This window comes from Suillus plorans (genome assembly GCF_016647745.1).
Source record: "Suillus plorans strain S12 chromosome Unknown HD556scaffold_47, whole genome shotgun sequence".
In the NCBI taxonomy this organism is placed as follows: Eukaryota; Fungi; Basidiomycota; class Agaricomycetes; order Boletales; family Suillaceae; genus Suillus; species Suillus plorans.
This window is the reverse complement of record NW_024537431.1, coordinates 75,155-97,840: the sequence shown is the minus strand read 5'-3', so window position 1 is coordinate 97,840 and position 22,686 is coordinate 75,155. Positions and strand designations below refer to the sequence as shown.

General features: G+C 46.1%; 7 protein-coding genes across 7 annotated transcripts; 5 read left to right on the top strand and 2 right to left on the bottom strand.

The window, feature by feature from the left end:
- The first annotated feature begins 529 nt into the window (after positions 1 to 529).
- HD556DRAFT_1295269 (CobB/CobQ-like glutamine amidotransferase domain-containing protein) lies at positions 530 to 4,995 on the top strand. Its single transcript, XM_041299426.1, has 2 exons — positions 530 to 581; positions 634 to 4,995. The coding sequence occupies exon 2, from the start codon at positions 636 to 638 to the stop codon at positions 4,710 to 4,712; it is 4,077 nt and encodes a 1,358-aa protein (XP_041157707.1). The 5' UTR covers positions 530 to 581; positions 634 to 635; the 3' UTR covers positions 4,713 to 4,995.
- Positions 4,996 to 5,088: 93 nt separating this feature from the next.
- Positions 5,089 to 5,791, top strand: HD556DRAFT_1445792 (sorting nexin SNX3 family protein; the record flags this gene model as incomplete). The annotated part of the gene is made up of 5 exons (XM_041306994.1): positions 5,089 to 5,163; positions 5,227 to 5,293; positions 5,350 to 5,393; positions 5,453 to 5,674; positions 5,726 to 5,791. 5 exons carry the CDS (start codon positions 5,089 to 5,091, stop codon positions 5,789 to 5,791), a joined length of 474 nt encoding a protein of 157 aa, XP_041157706.1.
- A 270-nt stretch (positions 5,792 to 6,061) lies between these two features.
- HD556DRAFT_1433176 (TRAPP trafficking subunit Trs65-domain-containing protein) lies at positions 6,062 to 8,923 on the bottom strand (the record flags this gene model as incomplete). Its single annotated transcript, XM_041305198.1, has 4 exons — positions 6,062 to 6,188; positions 6,250 to 8,221; positions 8,273 to 8,710; positions 8,770 to 8,923. 4 exons carry the CDS (start codon positions 8,921 to 8,923, stop codon positions 6,062 to 6,064), a joined length of 2,691 nt encoding a protein of 896 aa, XP_041157705.1.
- Positions 8,924 to 9,094: 171 nt separating this feature from the next.
- HD556DRAFT_677188 (uncharacterized protein) lies at positions 9,095 to 10,177 on the top strand. The gene is made up of 4 exons (XM_041311277.1): positions 9,095 to 9,358; positions 9,413 to 9,679; positions 9,732 to 9,875; positions 9,929 to 10,177. The coding sequence occupies exons 1-4, from the start codon at positions 9,167 to 9,169 to the stop codon at positions 10,061 to 10,063; spliced, it is 738 nt and encodes a 245-aa protein (XP_041157704.1). The 5' UTR covers positions 9,095 to 9,166; the 3' UTR covers positions 10,064 to 10,177.
- A 3,504-nt stretch (positions 10,178 to 13,681) lies between these two features.
- HD556DRAFT_1310316 (uncharacterized protein) lies at positions 13,682 to 16,077 on the top strand (the record flags this gene model as incomplete). Its single annotated transcript, XM_041300397.1, has 11 exons — positions 13,682 to 13,754; positions 13,881 to 13,951; positions 14,036 to 14,142; positions 14,287 to 14,380; positions 14,404 to 14,451; positions 14,526 to 14,592; positions 14,704 to 14,741; positions 14,850 to 14,895; positions 15,379 to 15,847; positions 15,921 to 15,949; positions 16,010 to 16,077. 11 exons carry the CDS (start codon positions 13,682 to 13,684, stop codon positions 16,075 to 16,077), a joined length of 1,110 nt encoding a protein of 369 aa, XP_041157703.1.
- An 810-nt stretch (positions 16,078 to 16,887) lies between these two features.
- Positions 16,888 to 18,599, bottom strand: HD556DRAFT_1310315 (uncharacterized protein; the record flags this gene model as incomplete). The annotated part of the gene is made up of 8 exons (XM_041300396.1): positions 16,888 to 17,291; positions 17,582 to 17,685; positions 17,741 to 17,878; positions 17,922 to 18,021; positions 18,256 to 18,310; positions 18,365 to 18,385; positions 18,440 to 18,459; positions 18,518 to 18,599. The coding sequence occupies 8 exons, from the start codon at positions 18,597 to 18,599 to the stop codon at positions 16,888 to 16,890; spliced, it is 924 nt and encodes a 307-aa protein (XP_041157702.1).
- Positions 18,600 to 22,272: 3,673 nt separating this feature from the next.
- HD556DRAFT_1445788 (kinase-like domain-containing protein) lies at positions 22,273 to 22,686 on the top strand (the record flags this gene model as incomplete). Its single annotated transcript, XM_041306993.1, has 2 exons — positions 22,273 to 22,345; positions 22,406 to 22,686. The coding sequence occupies 2 exons, from the start codon at positions 22,273 to 22,275 to the stop codon at positions 22,684 to 22,686; spliced, it is 354 nt and encodes a 117-aa protein (XP_041157701.1).

Below are 22,686 nucleotides of genomic sequence, written 5' to 3'. Positions count from 1 at the left end.
TGTTTTTTGGCACTTGTGACATCTATAGCGGTGACGAGCAAGTGTTTGGGCCGGAGTTGGACCAAGTGCACAGATACCTGCTTATATCGCCCAGACTACGAAGGTTGACTTACCATTTGCGGAGGCTGCTAGAAGCTCTCGACCCGAAGGATTCTGATACAATGGATTTGCATATGATGAGAGTCATTGAGAGCGCAGGCCTTGAAGCTTGAAGTAGGATTCCTAACTCGGAGCCCCGCCTTTTATGTGTGCGGTACTAGTGGAAGGAATTCAACTTGATGCTCTTGGCGTAGAAACACATCAGCTACTCGGTAAGACTTTGTTCAGAATGATGAGCTTCAGTGGCCGCGCTATAATCGTGCCATAGAAATACATCAGTTACGCAAAACCTGGCAGCTGATACGGTATGAAATATTCGCCGTGCTGGCACTGCAGATCGCGAACTTATAAAAAACCAAATATCAACAAACTTTGCGATAAGATAAGATAAGATATCGATCTGGATGACTCGAAATTTTGCAGCAGTGAGCAGATCTCGTCATCACTTGCCCAAGCTCTGTTCAGAAATTTAACTGACTGAGGTGAGATAGAAAGCCAGTACAGTGAATTTTACGCAGCACTGACATCATGCAGGCATGCTCGTCCTCCCAGGCTCGTCTGCACTCTCCTCGTCGAAGCGTCACGCACTTCTCCAGCATATCAAAACCATCAAACCGGATGTAATATCCGTTGATGCAGTCTACATCCACCTCGTCAAGTCTCCGAGCCAATCGCTACAGGATGACCTAGCTAACAATGCATCGTCACAAAGACAAGCTATTGATCTGTTGCTGGACTACGGCGATGATATCAGACTTTCATTGACATCCGAAGCCCTTCACTCCGGGCACAATGTCTTCTACGTTCTACCAAGAGCTGGTTCTATATCACCGTGGTCCAGCAAAGCGACTGACATCGCTGGTATATGTAATTTGTCACAACACATAGATCGTCTCGAACGCGGGGTCGCGTTCGTCTTCCAGCTGGCAAACAATGAAGACCTTGGGAAGGAAGATCTGACTGCGCTGTCCCATTTGCTTCACGATCGTATGACGCAGAGCGTTCATATGTCTCTACCTCTCGAGGGCGTGGTCTTTCAACATCACTCCCCGAGCCCCCTGCGGATTGTGGAGTTGAGAGGTGAAGGGGAGGAAATTGATGCTGGTGCTGCACGCGAGAAGCTTTCGACTGCGAACAAAGCACTGGGACTCGCGCTTGCAGCAGATGAAATTGATTACTTGGTGGAAGCATTTGTATCTGGATCGTCACCAATCAACCGTAATCCCACCGACGCGGAGCTGTTCATGTTTGCGCAAGTGAACTCGGAGCATTGCAGGCACAAAATATTCAACGCATCGTGGACAGTAGACGAGACGCTTCTCGACTGGTCACTTTTCCAGATGATCAGGAATACGGAGAAAATCAGTCCGCTGGGAACAATCTCCGCATATTCTGATAACGCAGCTGTCCTTGAAGGCGCACAAGCTCCTCGATTTGGCGTACATAGTCCTTCTACCGAACATATTTACCAAGCTTCTGTCGAGAACATGCCGATTCTCATCAAAGTCGAGACACACAACCATCCCACTGCAGTCTCTCCTTATCCAGGAGCAGCTACGGGCTCAGGAGGGGAGATTCGAGATGAAGGAGCAGTAGGCCGAGGATCGAAACCTAAGGCTGGACTAGCTGGTTTCACTGTCTCCAACCTTCTCATACCCGGCTATGAGCAACCTTGGGAGACGGATTTTGGTCGGCCCTCACACATTGCGTCAGCCCTCGACATCATGATCGAAGGCCCTTTGGGCGCGAGTGCCTTCAACAATGAGTTCGGTCGTCCAGCCCTTGCAGGCTACTTCCGTACGTTCTCTGAATCTGTCCCTGCCTCGGAGGACGGATCTACACAGGAGATCAGAGGCTATCACAAGCCAATCATGATCGCCGGTGGATACGGGAACGTCCGCCCACAGTTCGCGATGAAAATGCGGATTTCCCCAGGGGCGAAGATCATCGTCCTGGGTGGCCCAGGTATGCTCATTGGTTTAGGTGGTGGCGCAGCATCTAGTCAGGTATCTGGCGCCAGCTCTGCGGAATTGGATTTTGCATCTGTCCAGAGAGAGAATGCAGAGATGCAGAGGAGATGCCAGCAAGTTATCGACGCTTGCGTTAGCTTGGGGGAGGGTACTCCTATCCAGAGTATCCATGATGTGGGCGCCGGTGGACTATCCAATGCACTTCCAGAGCTAGTTCACGACTCAGGACTTGGCGCGAAGTTTGAGATCAGGGACGTACTTGTCGCGGACAGCTCGATGTCTCCCATGGAGATATGGTGCAACGAAAGTCAGGAACGCTATGTCCTTGCTGTGTCGGCAGAAAAGGCCAGCGAGTTCGAGAAAATAGCCCAAAGGGAACGGTGTCCATTCTCCATCGTCGGCGTCGCGACTGAGGAAGAAGAACTCATCGTCACCGACCGCCTCCTGTCGCAAGATGTTATTCACCTCAAAATGTCGACACTTTTCGGGAAGCCTCCTCGCATGTCGCGCAAGGATACCACTCGAAAGATTGGTTTTATGAATTTTGATACTTCCCTTTCGAAATATCTTCCAAACTCCTCCACCTTGTCCAACCGCTTGTCCCTTGCAGTGGACCGCGTTCTTCGTCTTCCATCAGTAGGGTCAAAATCTTTCCTTATCACAATTGGAGATAGAACCATCACAGGCTTGGTGACTCGCGACCAAATGGTTGGACCGTGGCAGGTCCCAGTTGCTGACGTTGCGGTCACTCGATCATCATATGGCTTTGATGTCCTGAGTGGTGAAGCCATGGCAATGGGTGAACGAACACCTGTAGCTCTGCTAAATCCATCTGCGTCCGCTCGAATGGCTATAGCTGAGGCGCTCACCAACCTGGCTGCAGCTTCCGTCTCCAGCCTTTCTCGCGTCAAGCTCAGTGCAAACTGGATGTGCGCTGCTTCTAAGGAAGGCGAAGGTGCAGGGTTGTACGCCGCCGTGGCCGCTGTCGGTATGGAACTTTGTCCTGCGCTGGGCGTCGGCATCCCCGTCGGCAAGGATTCAATGTCAATGTCGATGAAGTGGAAGCAAGGAGAGGAGCAGCGTGAAGTTAGTGCACCATTGTCTCTCATTGTCACGGCGTTCGCGCCGGTGAACAACGTCGAACGAACATGGACGCCTCAGTTGCGTACAGACCTGAAAGAACCGACTGTGCTCGTCTTCTTCGATCTTGCTCATGGCAAGACGCGCATGGGTGGATCGGCGCTTGCGCAGGTTTTCAAGGAAATTGGTTCAGAGGCGCCAGACGTCGAGAATTCTCTTACAGTTCAAACGTTCTTCGATGGGTGCCAGAAGGTCAAAAAGAATCAGCCTGACTTGATCCTTGCATATCACGATCGCTCCGACGGAGGGCTCTTCACAACTTTGGTGGAGATGTGCTTCGCTGGTCGAGTAGGCGCTGTAATCTCCCTTGACACTCTCCATAGTGCTTCCGATCCTGTGGCGACCCTATTCAATGAGGAGTTAGGAGCTGTCGTCCAAGTGCGCGAGTCCCACCTGAGTAAGCTCATGAGCGAGTTTGTCGACGTCGGCTTCCCTTCCACATCCATCCACGTCATTGGGCGCGTCAACATCGACCCTTCTGATCAACTTTTCGCCATCAATCACGAATCCAAGGTGCTATTTTCGAGCACACGTCAGGAGATTCAACAAGCCTGGGCCGACACTTCGTACCGCATGCAATCTCTGCGCGACAACCCTATCGGAGCACGGCAGGAATTCAACCTCATCAAGGATCACACTCACAAGGGTTTATTTTATGACCTCACATTTGAGCACACGCCATCCCCCTCACGAAGTCTCTCATCGCGGCCAAAGGTTGCCATCTTGCGTGAGCAAGGTGTCAACGGACATGTGGAAATGGCTTGGGCATTTACGGCGGCAGGTTTTGATGCCGTGGATGTTCACATGTCTGATATTCTCTCTGGAGCGCTCTCGCTTTCGCGCTTCCGCGGTCTAGCAGCTTGCGGCGGATTTTCCTATGGAGACGTGCTTGGTGCTGGGAAAGGCTGGGCTCACTCAGTACTTTTGAACGACATAGCGAGGAAGGAGTTTACCCACTTCTTCGCAGATAAAACTACGTTCACTCTCGGCGTCTGCAATGGTTGCCAATGGCTCAGTCATTTGAGAGAGATCATTCCTGGCGCAGACCACTGGCCCGACTTCAAGCAGAATGCCTCTGAACGCTTCGAGGGTCGTGTATCCATGGTCGAAGTCACTTCTAATGAAGTGACGAAGGCCTCCGTCTTCTTGCGAGATATGGTTGGGTCAAAGCTTCCTGTTGCTGTTGCTCATGGAGAGGGAAGAGTGTCATTTTCGGACCATACCCACAGAGAAGCCCTGCAAAAAGCAGGCCTCGTCGCACTGCAATATGTCGATTCTGCGGGTGAACCCACAGAAGTTTATCCATTGAACCCGAATGGCAGTCCCGATGGGATCACTGGCGTGCAGACAATTGACGGCAGAATAATGGGTCTTATGCCCCATCCAGAACGTGTCGTAGCACTGGAAAGTTGCAGTTGGTATCCACCCGCGTTTGGGGACTCGTGGGACGGTTCGAGTCCGTGGTTCAGGCTTTTCCAGAGTGCTCGTGCCTGGGTGAATTAGAGAGTGAGCATAATCTCATGATATGGTTATCCTCAGATGTTTATACTTTCTCGTGCAGAGAGCACGGAAGTGCGCATACTAAAATGAAGTTGAATTACCGAGAGAAAAGATCGGGTCATGATGGGAAAATATGGCTGTAGTCGGTCCAGTCGTATACAAATATCTTGTATTATGCTATCATTTACGTCGATGGGACTTTATGACCACGGTGAACAGTGCAGTTTTGTCTTCCCATAGAGATGATGGTGGAGATCTGAGAAGGTACTAACACAAAGTAGAGTAGTGATGTGTGACTCAGGTGTGACCAATTGTGACAGCTGCGTGGGTGATGATGTGCTGTTCACACTGAGACTGCACCAACGTTAACGTCGACGACATGACAACTAGCGTGTCGCCATTTGCTCGCAGCACCGCGTTCGACGAGCCCCGCCTCGGCGGGCGCGAGCAGACCGTAAGCCCACCTCACTTTTATCATCCCATTTCTGCTGCATAAACACAAGCAAGCGCTTCCCAGATTGAAGAAATGTACAGCGTCCCTGAGAGCTTCTTAGAAATTGAAGTTCGCAATCCTCAAACACACGGTGGGCAATACAAAATTTGCTCTGTGGGATTCTACCTCCTTACCATTGAATAACAGGTTTTGGCAGAAAGATGTATACCGACTACGAGATCGTGTGCAAGGTGAAACATACTGCTACCGCGGTTCCAGTCACCCGAGTGCTTATCCTTATGTGCTGTAGACAAACATTCCTGCATTTAAGCTGCGCCATTCTCTCGTCCGGCGCCGTTATTCCGACTTCGAGGCGTTCCGCGATATTCTGGAGCGCGAATCTACTCGTGTCAACATTCCTCCACTCCCTGGCAAAGTCTTCACCAATAGATTTTCCGATGAAGTCATTGAGAGTCGAAGGGAGGGACTGGAACGATTCTTAAGCATCGTTGCTGGTCACCCACTCCTGCAGGTAAGCGACTAGATAAGAAGAACCGTACAAACAATCTGACGGCCTTCTTAGACCGGTAGTAAGGTTCTCTGCGCATTTATGCAGGATCCGGCCTGGGAGAAGTCTCAGTGGGTGTAACCCACCTATGTCATACTTGTGATGACTCGGATTACCTCGGAAGACGACCTTAATATATGTTCTCTACCCTTCTGCCACACTCTCTTGTATATTTTACGCTGTTTGTTTTATGCCCTGTCTCGCTACAGATTCGATTTTTATCTGCCGATCACTCGGCGTAGAATGGAAGGATTACATCTGATGATGCTCGTGAACGACAACATCTAATACAGATCTACCGTAACTGTTCAGCACGCGAAGCAGAACTTCAGAAGACGAATTAACGTGAACTCACCTCAGATCCATAGAGAAACCCGTCTCAATATCCGTGAGACTAAGAATCTCAAGAGAATGTACACCAGGAGTCATTGCAAGGAAGTCCATTCTGACTGACTGGCAGGTAGATGGACGCAGCGGCCTGCAATTTCGAGAAACATCATTAAATAACAGCACGACAATTCACCCGAAATGCTACATACCCGATTCGCACGCGGTTTTGCAATGGGAGTATCCCAGGAGGCGTCATCACACTCTGTAACTCATTGATAGTCGTCTTGCCACCCCGCGAAGTTTTCTCCTGCTCGATCTTCCGTCTACGTCTACGGTCTGGATCCGGACAGCTGATTTCGAACCTTCTGGTCCATGAGCTCTGATTGAACACGAAGATGTCAAGCGTGAACTGATCGCAGGGATATAATTTCATAGACGCGGCGAAACCTGTAGGTGGTGGGAGCAAGCCAATGGAGACGATGATGGGCTCTCCGCCAGTTGCTGGGGTATCTCGAGCGGGATCGAATGCGCCGCCGCCGACGGTTGGTCCAGGAGTTTGTGGTATGGCTGCCGTCATTCCGAGACCACGTTCCCTGCGGATTTCGATACTCGGTCCAGAGGCTCCTTGATGGTTACTCAGTGGCGTTTGGAAGTGAGATGTTGCTGGAGCAGTAGCCGGAGGGAATGCAGGGTACGCAGGAGTTGGCGGAGTCACGAACGTTTGAGACTCTGATGGGCCATGTGGGGCGCCATTGGGTGTAGTAACGCCTAACAGGGGAATGGTCGGAGGTGGAATGCCGAATGTAGTGGAAGGAAACTTTGAGAAACTTTGTACAGTGACAGAGGGAGGAGTGTATTGTTTGTTGGAGGGTGTTGGCGAGGCGGAAGATTGGTCGCGATATGGCATCGGGCGGAAGTTAGCATTCGGGTTAATCGCCCGTATAGCTGTGATATTGTTGGGAAGGGTATGTCGTTTGTTCCCAGTAACAGATTGCGCTTTCGGCATCGCAGATGCCAAAGCGGCTTGCCCCGGGAAGGGAGACGCAGGCTCTGGTAACACACTACGAGCACCAATAGAAGGGTCTGAGAAGTCCAGAGGTTCTTCCGGTGGTTTCGAAGAAAGATCCAGGATACAGTTCCACCGAGAGGAAAATGTATGTGTTGGGTAGGTCAGGGTAGGACCATCACCGTCCTCAGAGTCATGTTCACCATCTGCCTTCGACAAGTAAGGTTTGCCATGAATATTGATTGCTACCGCCCGCTGAAGATCTGAGTTTGCAGAGACAGTACCAGACCGCCGACCAACCAGCGAGAGATCTGAGTCTGCTAAAGGCTTGAGGAATGAAACGGCGTATAACAAATTGTACTGTTCCATAGATCCGATCAGAAGTGGGAAGGTGTGCGCCTCCACTTCAGCCTCAAAAGCACCCTCTCCCCAACCAATCAGTTTGACAGATGCACCTTCGCCACCGATTTTCACATCCACCTTTTCCACTGAGAAACCAACACCTAAGCCTGATTCTCCAGAATTCTCGACTTCAACACAGAGAACGACAGTACGTTCGTTGTTCCCTGCCTCTCGTTCCTGCGCATCGCTATCATCGTCATTGAAGCCCGTCCTTGAATTCATTTCTGGAAAGAGGATGTGGGGAACAAAAACGGTTCGCATCCGCACCCGGAAGCCAGAGACTGTCTGGAGAATTTTGCGAAATGATTTCCGTAAAGTGGCATTAGGTGGACGCTTAGGGCTTGACGCAAGTGGTTGGGCAGATGAAGGTTGCACAGGTAAGAGAGAGAATAGCTCTCGACGCATGACATTCCCCAAGCGAGTGGATGGAAGCCAGAGTGGTTCCGTGCCGGGAGTAACGTTGTATCCTAGAAAACATGTAAGTGAACCCGTAACATTGATATGGCATGAAAGACTACCAGTCGAAAGACCTTCTAGTAAATTGACTTCCTCAAGCCCGGTCTGATCATCCTCCCCGACATTATCTGTGTCCTGGTTCTGCTGCTTCGAGAATGAACTTATGCCAGAAGCAGAAAGCTCAGCAAGAATGTCGCTTTCCGACAGAAATATGACAAATGGATGGTTTGCTTGTGACAGTGAAACCGCCTTCTCTCGCAATGTAGTTGACACGGTCAAGGACAGAAGAGGATCTGAGAACGAAAGGCGAAGAAACGCTAGAAGAGTGTTTAGGACAAGTGGCAGACGTATTGCTTGCGCACACTCACACACGGTCAAGGAGAGTTCGTATACAGCCAACCAAGCCTTCTTTGCCTCTGAATACAAGAGAGAAAACTTCTCTTTAGATAAACTCGCGGGCCTGTGACCCCATATACTGGCAAGAAGAAGAGTTCCTTCGGATTGTGCGTACTTGCGATCCCTCTCCGTAGAAGATGGTGTAGGATTTGGTGTATGGGGAGGAAATAAGGAAGGATGGAGTGATGTAGGCCGAGGCTTAGCCACAGATGATGTGCGTGGTGGAGCAAGGACTCGGGCAGTCTGGGGAGTTTCAGGGAGAGTTGTAGGTGTTTGCGAGATATAAGTGGCTTCAAGCGAAACCTGCACATGGGCAAGAAAATCGAGAAGGAATGTAGGTGGATACTTGGGATCAACGTCCACAGATGGACAGGGTATTTGTGCAATCAAGAGAAGGTGTAGTTGCTCATCTGATTAGCCATTTGATGAGCATCAAGACTAGCATGTTCAATGAAATCTTGTACCTTACCGAAGAACGCTTGTCTTCTTTCAATACCAGATGATTTAAGCGCGGCTAACCAATGATCAGCAGCTCCTGGCTCGGGAAACTTTATGGAGGTGTCTGGAGCTATCACCTCCAGGGTACATGACCCGAAGAGATCCTCGAAGCTGGGAACAGACATGACAAGGTCACGTCCAATGGTCTAGGTAGACCTTTGCTAATATGAGTCATCAATATTTGGGTCAGATTAAAGATGAAACCATACTAAAATGCTTTATGAAAACCGGCGGAGTGATGAGTAGGGAATACTAGAAAACGACGAGAGCTTTGTTTCAATTGTTTGTGTCTGTAATTATAACCGATCATTCAGGGCAACACACATGTAACAATGTAATGTGACAGGTAGTCGAATGCTTTCTTGATCATGCAGTTCCCTGCGCCCGACCTGTTTTCTTCTCATCGACTGCTTCTAATAACAGACCAGCTTCCAGCTCCAGCCGACTTTTTACTGCATCGATTCCTTCACTTGCACCTGAGGCAAAGCAAAACCGCGAAATGTTTTGTTCTCGCTGTATCCGAAAGCCTCGAGCGCTGGAAATCAGTAGCTTCAAAGGCTGTACGTGCAGTCCTCTGCATCTCGTCGATCTAATAGTAACTGACTTCCCCACAGAACGCCAATGTGACCCACAGCGAATCCTTTCAATTCATAGATGTCTTCGACCAGCACCTACCAGCACAAAATCGTGGAGAGGAGCCTTTGAATGTTATCTCTCTAAAGTACATCTACGATCTACTATCAGCCAAATTGTCAGACTCCCAAACCCATGGCCAAATCCCACTCGTAATCCTGGATGACATCACATCGCTCGAATGGCTCGGGGTTTCGCTGCTTGACCTGTCCCGGTTTGCTCGTGCTCTGAGAGCCCTCTGTGTCAAGGTAAGACAATATCAACTTCGGGCCATTACTGCTTTTACAAACCCAAATACAGATGGACGCAATGTTAGTCGTCAGACACCACATCGTCACTCCACCAGAGCCAGATGCACTCTTGCAGCACTTGCTTCAACTATGCACCTATCACATCGAGGTCAGGCCTTTAGCTAGCGGGCGAAGCGGTGCAGTGAGCGGAGAGGTACGTTCTGTTCTGTTGCTCTTGGATGCATCAGAAGTCATAAAACCATCAAGATATGTGTGCACCTAGGGCCTAGCACGAAAGATGCGAATGAACATGTCATATCTCGTACGTCGGCGCTGCAATATCGTTTGACGGAGTCAAGTGCTGTGTTCTTCGACAAGGGTACCAGTACAGGAGTTCTGTAAACGTTGTGGAGATGGACGTCAGAACATGAGGATATGCGCGATTAACCAGATCGCAAAATACTTGTCGAAGCTGTGGAGACAAAGAGGCGGTGTGCGTAAGCACCTCTCAGAATGAGAATACCAATACAGAAAGATTCACCATCAGTCGAAGAAAAGTACAGCGTACGCTTACTACATATGGTCTTTGAATAATCCTTGTGCAGTGGGTTGAGCCAATGTTGAACCCACTCGTTTCTTCCTAGGCTCGCGAGTAGACTGGACCACGCCACGAGCTCTTACCGCACAACCATCATGGGAACACCCCGGGAAGATCAACGCTCCCGTCATTAGTGAATATAATGAAATAAGAAGGTAATGCATCCAGTTATTCATCCATGGCCCCAAGCGATCTGACTCGGCGGTTTTTCAGTTCCTGGATCAATTACACCACATAGCAAACTACGAAAATCGATCAAGAAAACACAAGAAAACTCCCAACAGCGCAGAAAGAACAAGTCAATGTCCAGGAGATTGTTTATCCAGCTCATGAATGAGCAATCATATCAGAATTTATACCGCTCTTGGACCTGTGCATACCATTTGGATTCAGGTCTGGCACATTGTTCACAAAATACTTGATCACATGATAAGTCAGATATCAGTCCAACCCTTCTTTATTCCATGACTGCACAACTTCTAATTGTCCTCGCTCAAATCTCGTGGGGACGCAGACGACGAGGACATGACATCAGAGAACCTGTGAGAAGAAGATATCGTCATATATTGTAATATATTGTAATATATAGGAAAGGTTTTCATCACATTGGAATATAAAGCAATATATGACTATGTAAAAGCACCATAATCAGCATAATCCCCAGCAAGAACTCACTGGTTTACTGATGCATAGCCAGCAAAATGAGGACCCTGTTATGAGAACAAGCCCCATGAATTCGGATACAAACAAATCCAAACTCGAGACCGTACCCAATGTACAACGGGTGGGTAGATACGGGAGGGTGTGCAAAGAATTTGCTACTATCCCTTCCACTGCAATCAGCACCCCACAGAAGTTGGCACTTTCACAAAATTCGTATTTCTAGCTACTTAAACACAACATTCTTAACAAAGTCCCTGTTTGAAGGTCAACCTGGTCCTCCCTAGTCAGCTCCAGTCGTACAGAAGCCATAGTGATACCTGTGATATATGGAGGATTAAGATGAGCACATAAGTATTACCATCACGATCTCGTACTTACTTTCTGCCTTTTGTTTGAACGGATTGGGCTGTGCGGCATCACGCTCCCAAGCCTCCACCTGTTCTCTCCACTGTTCAACGGTGGCACTGTATTTGCCTCGCAAGCCATCATCAAGGTCCTCGAATGCTTCATGATGGTTCTCTCGCTCCAGTAACGCATCCTTCATCTTGTGAAGCATAGTACTACCTGATAAAATGTAAATTAATGTATTATTTTGACAAAAATAGACCCACCAAGTCCAACTACTTTTTTCCAGTTTGAGTCTCTGAAGTAGTCGTCAAGGGTGTCTTGCCGGGCACCAGGACCTTTGGTGCTCGAAGCGACAGGGTTAATGTTAGCCCAGCCACGTTCTGGTGTCGAGTCAAGACAGAAATCAACTTACATATGAGACTATGGGATGGAACATTTGTACTTAAGATATGTATATGAAGTTTGACATTTTTTGGGTCCGGTTCTCGGTTCAAACCCTTGCTGAACCGGAACCGGACCATTATCGGACCGAACTGATGGTCCGGTCCACGGTTCTCTGAATTTCCTAGAGAACCGGACCAAACCGGACCTGTCCATCACTACTTTCAGGCCCCTCAACTATCAGCAACACAACCTGTGTCTAACACTGCATGTAAGTGATGGTATTTAGGATGGAGTCTGAGGTCAAACTAAATGGAAAAATTCAAGATGCACCCCAATGATACGAATGATGAATGTGTGACCGTCCAGCTGCTGAAATGTTTGCAATCTTCCTGTTCAATCTTATTATCATTGGTGGGTTTGTTGGTCTGTCAAGATTGGTCATGTTTTTACCACAGTCTTCTCAGATAAATAATCTAGATCTGGTGTTATATTGTATGATTGGCAGGAAGTGTAAGGATGATTTTGGATGTGACTCACATGTGTGCACTTCTTCAAACCTCAATATTGTCTGAGACAATGTTAGTTGTGTTATTGTTAGGAGTTGACTCTTCCATGAGAGTTGCATGTGGTACAGTAGTGTCAGTACACATCTCACCATCCTTTGACAGTTTGATCTACATTCTCTGCACAGAACAATACCAGCAGGGACGCCTGTCAGAGCCAGACCTATCCCTGACTCCCACATTAGTAGAGGAGGGCTTAGTCGAACACAAAAATCAGCCTCTCACTACCCATGGATTGTTCCATCTACTTCCTGTATGTCTCCCTCTTGTTCTCTCAGACTTCCTTGCTGTATTCCTTATCATTGCTCTCTCCTGTTTCCCTTTGTTGTACTATCTTTCATGCATACACTGCACTGATACTTGCTTGTTTGTTGATCTTCACACCAGTCAAATGCATACTTCCCCCTCCAAGTAACACTAGCCAGTGCTGTTGGCTCCTGTTGTGCCTCCGGTGGCACCCTGTCTATTTGATATTTGATACTTCATGAACAGTTCTAAAATTTTCTGCCTACATTTTCTTCCCTCCCTTCTTTGATAAGGTGCATAGTTATTGGGTGTGCTGTGTGCGTCGTTGCTTAGCATTTCAGATGGTTGATATTAAGGCACTGTATGCCACTATGGTCAGCAGCGATCCTCTGTAGTTTTTCTATCCTGAAGACCAGGATTCAATATCCCTTTCTGAATTGCCCATGTTCCTTATTGTAGAGGCCAACTTCCTTTGACCTTTGTCCTGAAGAAGTGGACATGTCTTGAATCCATAAAATTCATTCTGTTGCACTTCTCTCGTTTATGTGCTGAGTTGAGTGCAGTATTTGATGAGGCTCTGTTTGCTCGTTATACCAAATTTATCTGTTACCCCATGTGACATGTCAGTCTTGCCATAGACACAGTATCCCACATAATACTATCAATAGTGAGGTTTGAAGAAGGTATGACAGTCACCTATATTTTTACTGAGTCTAAACAATCACAACTCAACAAGTGAGTCTTTGGGAGATATAGGAAAGTGGTTGAATGAAGGGCTATTGCTAAGGAACGAAGTTATGGTTAGGACAGTAGTAAAGACAGGCTGAGGTGGGATATGACATCCCTTTCCTGCGCTCAGTTTCCAGTCAATTCAATCGAATTCTTTTTCATCACCTACACAATCTCACTTACGCACAAATGTCTACTCGAGGCAGAGGCATGCCCCAACAGGTTCTGACAAATTCATTTGTCATTTTGAATCTGCCAATGAGGATGCATTGTTATAAAACAACAATCGCTGGACACTACACAAAGTAAGTAACCAGCAATATAAAATGTTTGGTCTAGCACAGCCTAGTCTGCTATACTTGCAAGACAAGTGCGTTCTACCTGAGGGGTTCACTGTAGGGTATTAGAATAATTAGTTATACAAAAAGGAAGATAGTCTGAGCATGGGAAACAAAGTCTGAAGGTATAATTATGAGTCCAATGTCAAAAATGTCAGGTCTGATGTTTTTGGGGTTTCAGATTAGCGGTGTAACGAGACAACAATTGCTGAACACTACACGAAGTAAGTAATTAGCAATATACAAATGTTGCAGTCTAACACAGCCTAGTCTGCTATACTTGCAAGACAAGTGCGTTTGACCCGAGGGGTTTGCTGTAAGGTATTTAGAATGATCAGTTATACTAAAAGGAAGATGGTCCAAAGCACGAGAAACAAAGTCCGAAGGTAAAAACGTTGGGTCCGATGTTTTCGGGTTTCAGGTTAGTGGGTTTCGTCGGGTTATGTCAGATTAGCGTCGGGAATGTAATGAATGTCGGGGATAGTGAATGGCGGGTTACTGTCAGTGTTTTCGGAGTGTTTCATATAATGAAAGGATGATATTTGCGGAATTCAACCAAGAACTACAAATATCTAATGACCTCCTCCTACTAAGAGGTAGAAAGGTAAATAAGTAAGTAGGAGGCATGCAAAATATATAGTGTCTATGTAGAATTTTGGGGTGCTATAGGCGAAAGTAGTAGTTGTAATTTTCGGGTCCAATGTCCTATGTAATAAGACATGTGGTACTGCAGACATGTAATAACACGGTCTACAGTGTTAGCGATGTGAAAACAGATAACTGCGCACCTAGTGAGGATAGATACAACAGGACAGGACATAGGGAGGACAAGTGCATGGGAAAATATCAGGTCCGATGCGCGGGAAACATCAGGTCCATCGGATTAGCGTTGAGTTAGCGGATAAACATCGGATTGAGCGGGTAAGTGTCGGATAACATTGGGAAGTGATTTGAGTGTTTGACATGCATTGGGAATTAGCTGAATACATGCTCAGCGTGAGCCTGAGTGCTACAGCGGGTTTCATTGGGTTACATCAGATTGTGTTGGAAATGCATCAGAAAGTTAGTGAATGGCAGGGATAGTGAATGTTGAGATACTGTCAGATGTTTCAGAGTGTTTCGGATAATGAAAGGATGATATTGCGGAATTCAGTTAAGAACTACAAATATCAGATGACCTCCTCCTACTTGGAGGTAGAAAGGTAGATAAAGTAAGTAGGAGGTATGCGAAATATATAGTGTCTATGTAGAATTTCAGAGCGCTATAGGTGAAAGTAGTAGCGGTAATTTTCAGGTTCAATGTCTCGTGTTCTCAATAGTGGGAGGAACGAGCACGTGCTGAGAACGAAGTCTATGCCATTTTGAGTACAGAAAGCACACACCTTCTTGTTCCTCCTCTTCGACGATAGTACCTACAGCTATTGCTACTATCTGCTATTCTCTGCTTCGTTCCAATTGAATCTGCCTCTTTGAAACACCCACCCTCCTCTCCCTAGAAGCAGCTCAATGGTTACGGCTTCGGACCGCATGACACAACCTTGGGCACTAGCGGGCAATTTACATATATGTCACATAAATGACATCCTACCAATGACATGGCACACATATATTGGTTTCGTGTAAAGCCGACTTTGTTAGTGGATTATAGACAGCAAGGGTCTGATTGATGAGCTAATGTGGATTCACTCTAGGTGGTTTGTACCTTCTAGAGCTGTAGTTAAGGCGACTTAGCTCCAGGACACTACTTCTGGACTAATTACATGCTGGGGAGTTATAACAGACAGTTTTGAACACAGTTGTTAAGAAACACCCATACTTTATGCATGTCTTTGTCTCTCTTTAATTTAGACATTACATCGGGAGGAGCTACTCTAGAGAATGCTACAGTGTCATCCAGCATAGCAGCAGGACCAGTAGCAACCGTCTTGGCTGTCTCTATGGTCATAGGCACATCTCCTACCTTCACAGGATGTGATGTCTGGACATTCGATAAATTTATCACTCCAGGACATCATACATATCTGGGATCTGGGGATCTCATTGTTGTCCATTGTCACGTCTTCAACATTTTTGCATCCCCTTTACCACTTCCCATTTTCTCAGGATCACTGTCCAACATTGCAGCCTGGGGACCGGATCATGTGGAATTCAATGTCACATTGTTGAACACTGATGAACATCATTCCAACACAATCAAATTGCCACTTGCGATTGTTCGTCTTTCCATCGTTCAACGTTTACAACAAATTCTATGGCCGTTTCCTTGGTCCTACACTGCACCATCTCCTGGTACTCTGGGCATAAGAGTACGGCAATTGTCAGTGGGCGCAAAAGTCATTGGTGATCGCGTGCCTCGGGACAGTGACGACCTACCAATTTGGACCTCACAGACCTGGAGATGTTGACTTCAGGCTGTGGTGTAAGTAACAATATGATATTACTTGTGTAACTTTCCTGATCTGATGCAGGATATCGACAGTCTTTCTCGAGCTGCTTGGCCCACCCACCCATCTCAGCGTGCTCCTGCCTGGTTCTGAAAGGCGTTGAATCTTGTTTTGATCGAAAACCCTGGCGGGTTTTGCCCAAACATCTGTTTAATTCGAGTTAGTTAGTTATGTTCTTGGACTCTAATGCTAGTATCCGCTTGTCGTTCGAAACTTAGTAAAGTCATGTTCTTGCTGTTTAATTCATCTCTTGCTTTCTTGTGAAATAAGCATAGACTATGTAATAAGACATGTGGTACTGCGGACATGTAATAACACGGTCTACAGTGTTAGTGACGTGAAAACAGATAACTGCGCACCTAGTGGGGATAGATATGATAGGACAGGACATAGGGAGGACAAGTGCATGGGAAAATATCAGGTCCGATGCAGCTGAAACATTGGGTTCGTCGGACCAGTGTTGGGTTACATTGGACTAGTGTCGGTTTTAGTGGATAAACATCGGGTTGAGCAGGTAAGTATTGGATAACATTGGGAAGTGATTCATATATAATGGGTGTTTTACATGCATTGGGAATTAGCTGAATACATGCTCAGCATGAGGCTGAGTGCTACAGCATTACTATCAGTATGAAGGTAAGCTTCACTCTTACTACAATGACACAGCGGTTGAACTTCATAGATAAGTGAGTATTGGATGAGATACAAAGTGAAATCAAAGGGTATCTAGACCGCTGTCTGAAAATCAAACTTCATAACTTCAGATATGTACAGATACTGTATGAAAGACACAATAGAATTGGTGCTAACCACACTTCTGTTTTCTATAAACCATGAACCTTTACTTGACAACTGGTGAAGTTTGAAGAAAACTTACTTATTAGTTTGTTGACTAGTGGCCTGGCCTTGCACTTCATAGATGTGAAATTAGATTCATCATTTTCTTCACTCTCTGTAACTCCTGCCATAGCACAGATATGTGTATTCGATGACCCAATGATGTTGAGTGCCTATCCATGTTTCGATGGGACATGTTGGCATGTTGTACAGTGAGGTCCTTTGGCCCCTCAGCAGTCAAAGGAGTGAGATGATCAGATGTGCCAATTGCAGTTCCAGTGGTAGCCCCACCAGCTGTCTTGTTCAGAAGTGATGGTGATAGCATCTGAGGAGACATTAGTTGTGGCCAGAGGATAGCTGCTTGTATATCTGGAACTGCTGGTAGACTAGGTAGCTCATCGTGGTGTGCTACAGCTGGAGACATGATGGGAGGTGAAACAGTGGGCTCTGAGAGTGCTCCGTTGTTGCCACATGAGAAGTCTAAGTCCTGAAACAAATAAGCAAGCTAGTCATGATATATGTACTCCTGGAGTATATGATCAAGGTCAGTTGTAGCATCTGTGTGTCCTGGCATTTCTTCATTGTCATGAATATTCCCACTTTCATCTTCATAGGTTTGCTCTGAGCTTGAGTCGTCTACATCCACATCCTTGCTGGCAGCTAGGGCCTGCACTAATGCTTCTTGATTCACAAGTGACTACATCTTTTCATCATGAGCTAGTATATGGTGAGCAATCCACCCAACAGTGAGGACTTGTGAAAATACATACCAACAGCTTCCATTACAAAATCTGCATAGGTGATCTGAATGTCCAAGAATCCAGGATAGCAGGCTGAGAATTCTGCACCTGTGTCAGTTTCTCCCAGGTGAAAGCTGTGAGTTAACATTAAGACAAGTACATGACGATCATGAGAAATGTGAGACTTACTTGGCTGCCATAACCTCTCCTGTACTAGGGTTACACCCACCAGCAATACAGGTAAATTTCAGTCCCCCTGTTTTGTAGGATAGATGACAAAATTTTTGATCCAGATGTGAGCCCAGTTTATTAAAAGCTCTGTATCTTCTATTGGAACATGAAATAATCATGAGCTGATAGTAGTACATACTGTATTTTTGCATCATCATCGAGTTCTTCAACTAACCCTACTTTAGCCAGCTCACGATCATGCTTCCACTCTACAAGCACCTCTGTGTGCTTTTGCTTAACTTCAGTTCATATGACATCATCCTCCATTGCATATATAATGTGAGTGACCTCCTTCTGTTTAGACAGCTTCACTCTACGTGAAGAAATCCCCTATTGTGGCATCAGCAGTGGCCTTCATGCATGCATTGAAGTGATATTGTAAGTAAACTTCAACTTCTTGTGGGGCCCGAGACCCTCTGAACCCACCCCCCCTCTGAGTGTGTCATTGAGGTTGAGTACACCACAGGAGTTACCTGAATGTGCAAGATGTGCAGAATTTGTCTGCCATCTAAACCAATGCTTGACAGCCTACAGTAATTTTTTCATGAAGTGCTCATTTACCCAAGTGCTAATTTGACTCACCTCCTTATGCTTTATGATAGCCTAACCAACAATGTCCTTCTGCAGGGATACTTAAGTTAGTGTTGTGGTGTAGACACATGTGCTTTGGCCACTGGCTAAAAAATGCATACAAGGTATCAATCCAAAAATTGCCATACACTTTCTGATGCTAACATTTCATATACTCAGGGAGTAGAGCTCTGAGGAACGCATCTTCTTCCACAGTCATCCACAACTTTGGACTGCGACAAATCATGATATACTGAGTGGAAGTAAATGGGAGGAAAGTAAAGAGAAAAAACTTGGTCTCAGGTATTTATGTTGTATTGGGCCCATCCAGACCATTGAACAGATGCGAACATGGCTGCAGGGATCCAGATTCACTGACACAATTTGGTAGGATTCTATGGTTCATGTGAAGTGATTTTTTATTCTCAAACAATGTATTCTCCTATATACATATCTATGTCAAACGGTGTCATATGCATGCGCGCAATACAAGTCCCGAAGTCGCGTGGGAAACCACTTTCGTCTGGCCATAGCAGGATACTCTTACCAGGGCATAGCGCCTGATGAGAGGCATCCTCATCAAGTATCCACTAACCCAATCCATATCACCTCCCTAGATTGGGTCGTGCCACAGACGGACATCGCTCCCACCTGCCCTAATCACTGGGGTCTGTTCGCCAACTCCCTTTCTACATATAAGGCTTAGAGGTAGCATTGCTAAACAGAAACAGAGGTAAGGCGGTTGGGGCAGCGGTAAGCCCCCTGATGAGACCCTTCGTAAGGTCGAAACTGCTACTGACCCATAACCGTCTTACTTACCCTTCCCTCCCATCTCCTAACTGCACCCTATCTTAGGAGACGGTGGTCAGCAGGGTTGGTGCATAGGGGCGGACAGCCTGGGCACCTAGACGTAGACCATATTCTACGCTACCTCGCGGAGGCCTCGTACCTCGGCCCCCACTGCGGGCCTAGAATTCAACATATTTGAGGGGTGCATCCCATCCCACACAACATGTCTCATCTCTTCTCCTCCTGACTTCAATCACCCTATGAGTTGAGTCCATGCAATGAAGATCCCTTTTGGCCCATCAGCATGCAACCATGGCGAAAAGTTTCATTAACAGACTTTCAAATAATTCATATTAATCAAGGTCTGTGCAACAGAGCAGAAGCATAGACAATTTATTGTCCACAATCTGCTTAAGTGAAAAGGTGCTGCATGAAACTTTACCTGCTATGGCGATCATCAGAAAAGTGCAAGCACCATTATAAAGAAGTTGTCAGTTCTATTTAGATAGATAAAAAAAAACAAAAATGAAAGAAGTCACATTACATCAATATTACATCATTAGCAAAGAGATGAAGGGCATCCGCAGATTTGCCTTCATCGCCAATAATAAGACCAATAGAATGTACCAGTGCCATTCACACTACATAGACATGTACATATATGGAAACCAGCAGATCATATCAAAATAGCTACACCTGTCAAGCTGTCATTAAGAACTATAACACGAAAGGCCACTCATGGCAGAGCCTGCTACAGTGACTTTGTTAAGTCATAATGTGAATCAATTAGTGTTATAGACACAAGTATTGTATAGATTACAGGACACCATTTGAAGCCAAGATCAATCATTATTTTCTCAAGTGTCTGTCCTTGTGACTTATGTGCACTGTGTCTACACAACCAGCGAGATACATAACTCGTCCTGGCCAGCGCTGCCTGATTTTTGTCCAGCAAGTGAATCTCGGATGCTGATGGTGCTAATAATAATTGAGGTCCAGGTGGAGTGCAATTGGCAATTCCCAAGGAAGGCAGTGTTGTAACTGAGTCATCACATGTCATGTTTGCAGTTTCAAGTGATACAATGATATTTCTTTTTCAGGCCTGACAAATGACATTAGCTTGATGATCTTTATCGATGACTAACTAGGTAAGCTTCTGTTGAAGGCCACACATGATTATCTGTGATGGTTGCGACCCTCCTTTACCCTCACCTCTATACTTCACAATTATGAACTTTAGTAAACTAGACTATTATCTTGAATGCATCACATCATAATACGGCTCACTAGTGGAGACAGTATTGGAGAGGTGGTTGGAGAGGCAGCAAGTAAATGACCCTGATGAATGAAGAAGCCTTGAGGACATACCATGTATTATGAGTGGTCTATCAGCTTTGCTTAGTGAGTTTATTATTGGAATCTCTTAAACATTTACTGAGAATGGTGCAGAGAAGCTCAAAGGATCAGGAGGAACATTTTCTTGGAAGTTGCTGCATAGAGAACTAGCTTGTTGTGACTATGTCCTTCAGTACTATCCTGAAAATGTCCTGATGCCTGGTAAGAAATGTGCCACTCTTGTGAAGAGCAAGGGGATACATGATCTCTTGCTTCGTGAGCACCAAGTCCTTATAGATGCTCTCAAGAACAATCTACTTACTGTCAGAATCACCACCAAACAAGGTACACTTGCAAACCTCAAGGCCTCTTGAAGCCCTATAATCACAGAGGAAGTGCCTGCATCTTATTCTAAGTACAAACATGGGCAACACTGGTATGCTAATGATCGATCCGATCAATGTGGTCTCTCTCCATTACCTCGAATACAACCACAGCTCTCCTGCATCATCTCCTGTACCCTCTTCTGTGTCCTCTCCTATATAATGTCCTGCTCCTGGACCACTGTCTTATATCCGAGATCCTGTGTCATCTCCTGCAAGGTATCCTGCTCCTGGCTCAATGTCTAATGTGTGAGCTTCTGTAGTGACTCATCCAATATGTTATCGACATCGACTCAAGGTGTCCATTGAGCTGCCACTGCCCCCACCCTCCTGGAGGTTGCATTCCAACTGAGAACAAAAACTGTGATTAGTAGATAGACCTAATGTTAATAAACTCATCCTACAGATATCTTACATTAGACCAAATTCACAATTGTCTGATGGGACTGTCAATGGGAAAGATGAGGCAGAGGTGGATGAACTTCTTGCATCCAAGGTAAGTCAAGGTGTGCTGAGATGAGTAGCAGCAGAGTTGTGTAATAGTGCGATCTGTCTTCTCTCATTGCTCACCTGTTGAATTTTCGATATGTTAGAAATTTAGATATATGTTGTGTGTATCGTACTGAATTGATTCAATGATTGATTATGGTCTGGTAAGATACACTACTAACAGAAACCTAATTGAAGATGTTGAGGCTTTGAGGATGCTCAGCTAGATAATGTGAGCCTCTGCATAGGTGCACTTATGAAACACTGCACCTCTGTGTCAATATCATGAGGGTCGTTCTGATCCAGGAGATAAACTGTGTTGTCTCTCCTTCATGGTCCTGCTTATTGGACATTCACTCGTAACCACTACATAGATATCAAATGTATTGAGGAGTTGCACTTCAATAAACCAATAATGCAGTGCAATCACACACATGCAAGAAGCATATATCAATATAATTGTCAAATGATTCTGCCTAGAAGATGCAAAACCAGTGCACATACTTATGGAGACCCCTGAGCTGATGAAAGAGCAATCAGACTATCCGCCACCAAACTTGAAATATTCAAACAACACATACCAGAGGCAGAATACATTGCCATCACAGTAACTCTTTGAATGACAATGAGAATTTGACAGTCTGCCCACTTTCAATTGCCCTCCTGACTAGTAGTGCCACAGCTCGGCTACGGTCCGCTCCGGTTCGGTATTTACCGATAAGCCAGAGGTTTGGCGATCCACGTGAGCCAAGCCACTGAGTACGAACTCAGTTTGACTTGTAAGCCATGTGAACCAGTTACAGCAATCACAAGCCAAAAATATTTGAACCGTGGTTTGAACCGCTTAAAGCCGGCTTAAGCCAGTTCAAGCTGAAATACCCATGCGGCGTGTGGAAGGCAAATTGTTGCTTTGTATAATACGCGATGCATACTAAGGTCCCTGTTCGAGTTGATGGAAGATTTAGGTTGGGAGACATTTTGGGATCTGGTTCATATGGTATGTCATTCATATATTACTGACTACACAATGATTCAACAAATTGACCCCACTAATTAGCTGTTGTGTATCGTGCACGGAACATCATCAAGGAGGATGCAGTTGCCATCAAGCTTGAACCCATCAGCCACTCATCTTCCGTGCAACGCGAATACAAAGTTTTGAAACACCTTGAAGGTGGTGTTGGTATTCCCCGCGTCCATTGGTTTGGTAGGGAGTCGACATATCACGCTCTGGTTCTCAACCTCCTTGGGCCATCACTACATGACCTATTCCTTACCCACAACAACAAATTCAGCCTTGAAACTGTTGTGAATCTGGGAGACCAGCTGGTCAGTTGA

Bases quoted from the DNA above. Each gene is read 5' to 3' on its own strand.
- HD556DRAFT_1295269 (XM_041299426.1), top strand. From the start codon at position 636: ATGCTCGTCCTCCCAGGCTCGTCTGCACTCTCCTCGTCGAAGCGTCAC.
- HD556DRAFT_677188 (XM_041311277.1), top strand. From the start codon at position 9,167: ATGCAGTTCCCTGCGCCCGACCTGTTTTCTTCTCATCGACTGCTTCTA. The intron at 9,680-9,731 runs GTAAGACAATAT...ACCCAAATACAG, and splicing joins TGAGAGCCCTCTGTGTCAAG to ATGGACGCAATGTTAGTCGT. The intron at 9,876-9,928 runs GTACGTTCTGTT...AAAACCATCAAG, and splicing joins GCGGTGCAGTGAGCGGAGAG to ATATGTGTGCACCTAGGGCC.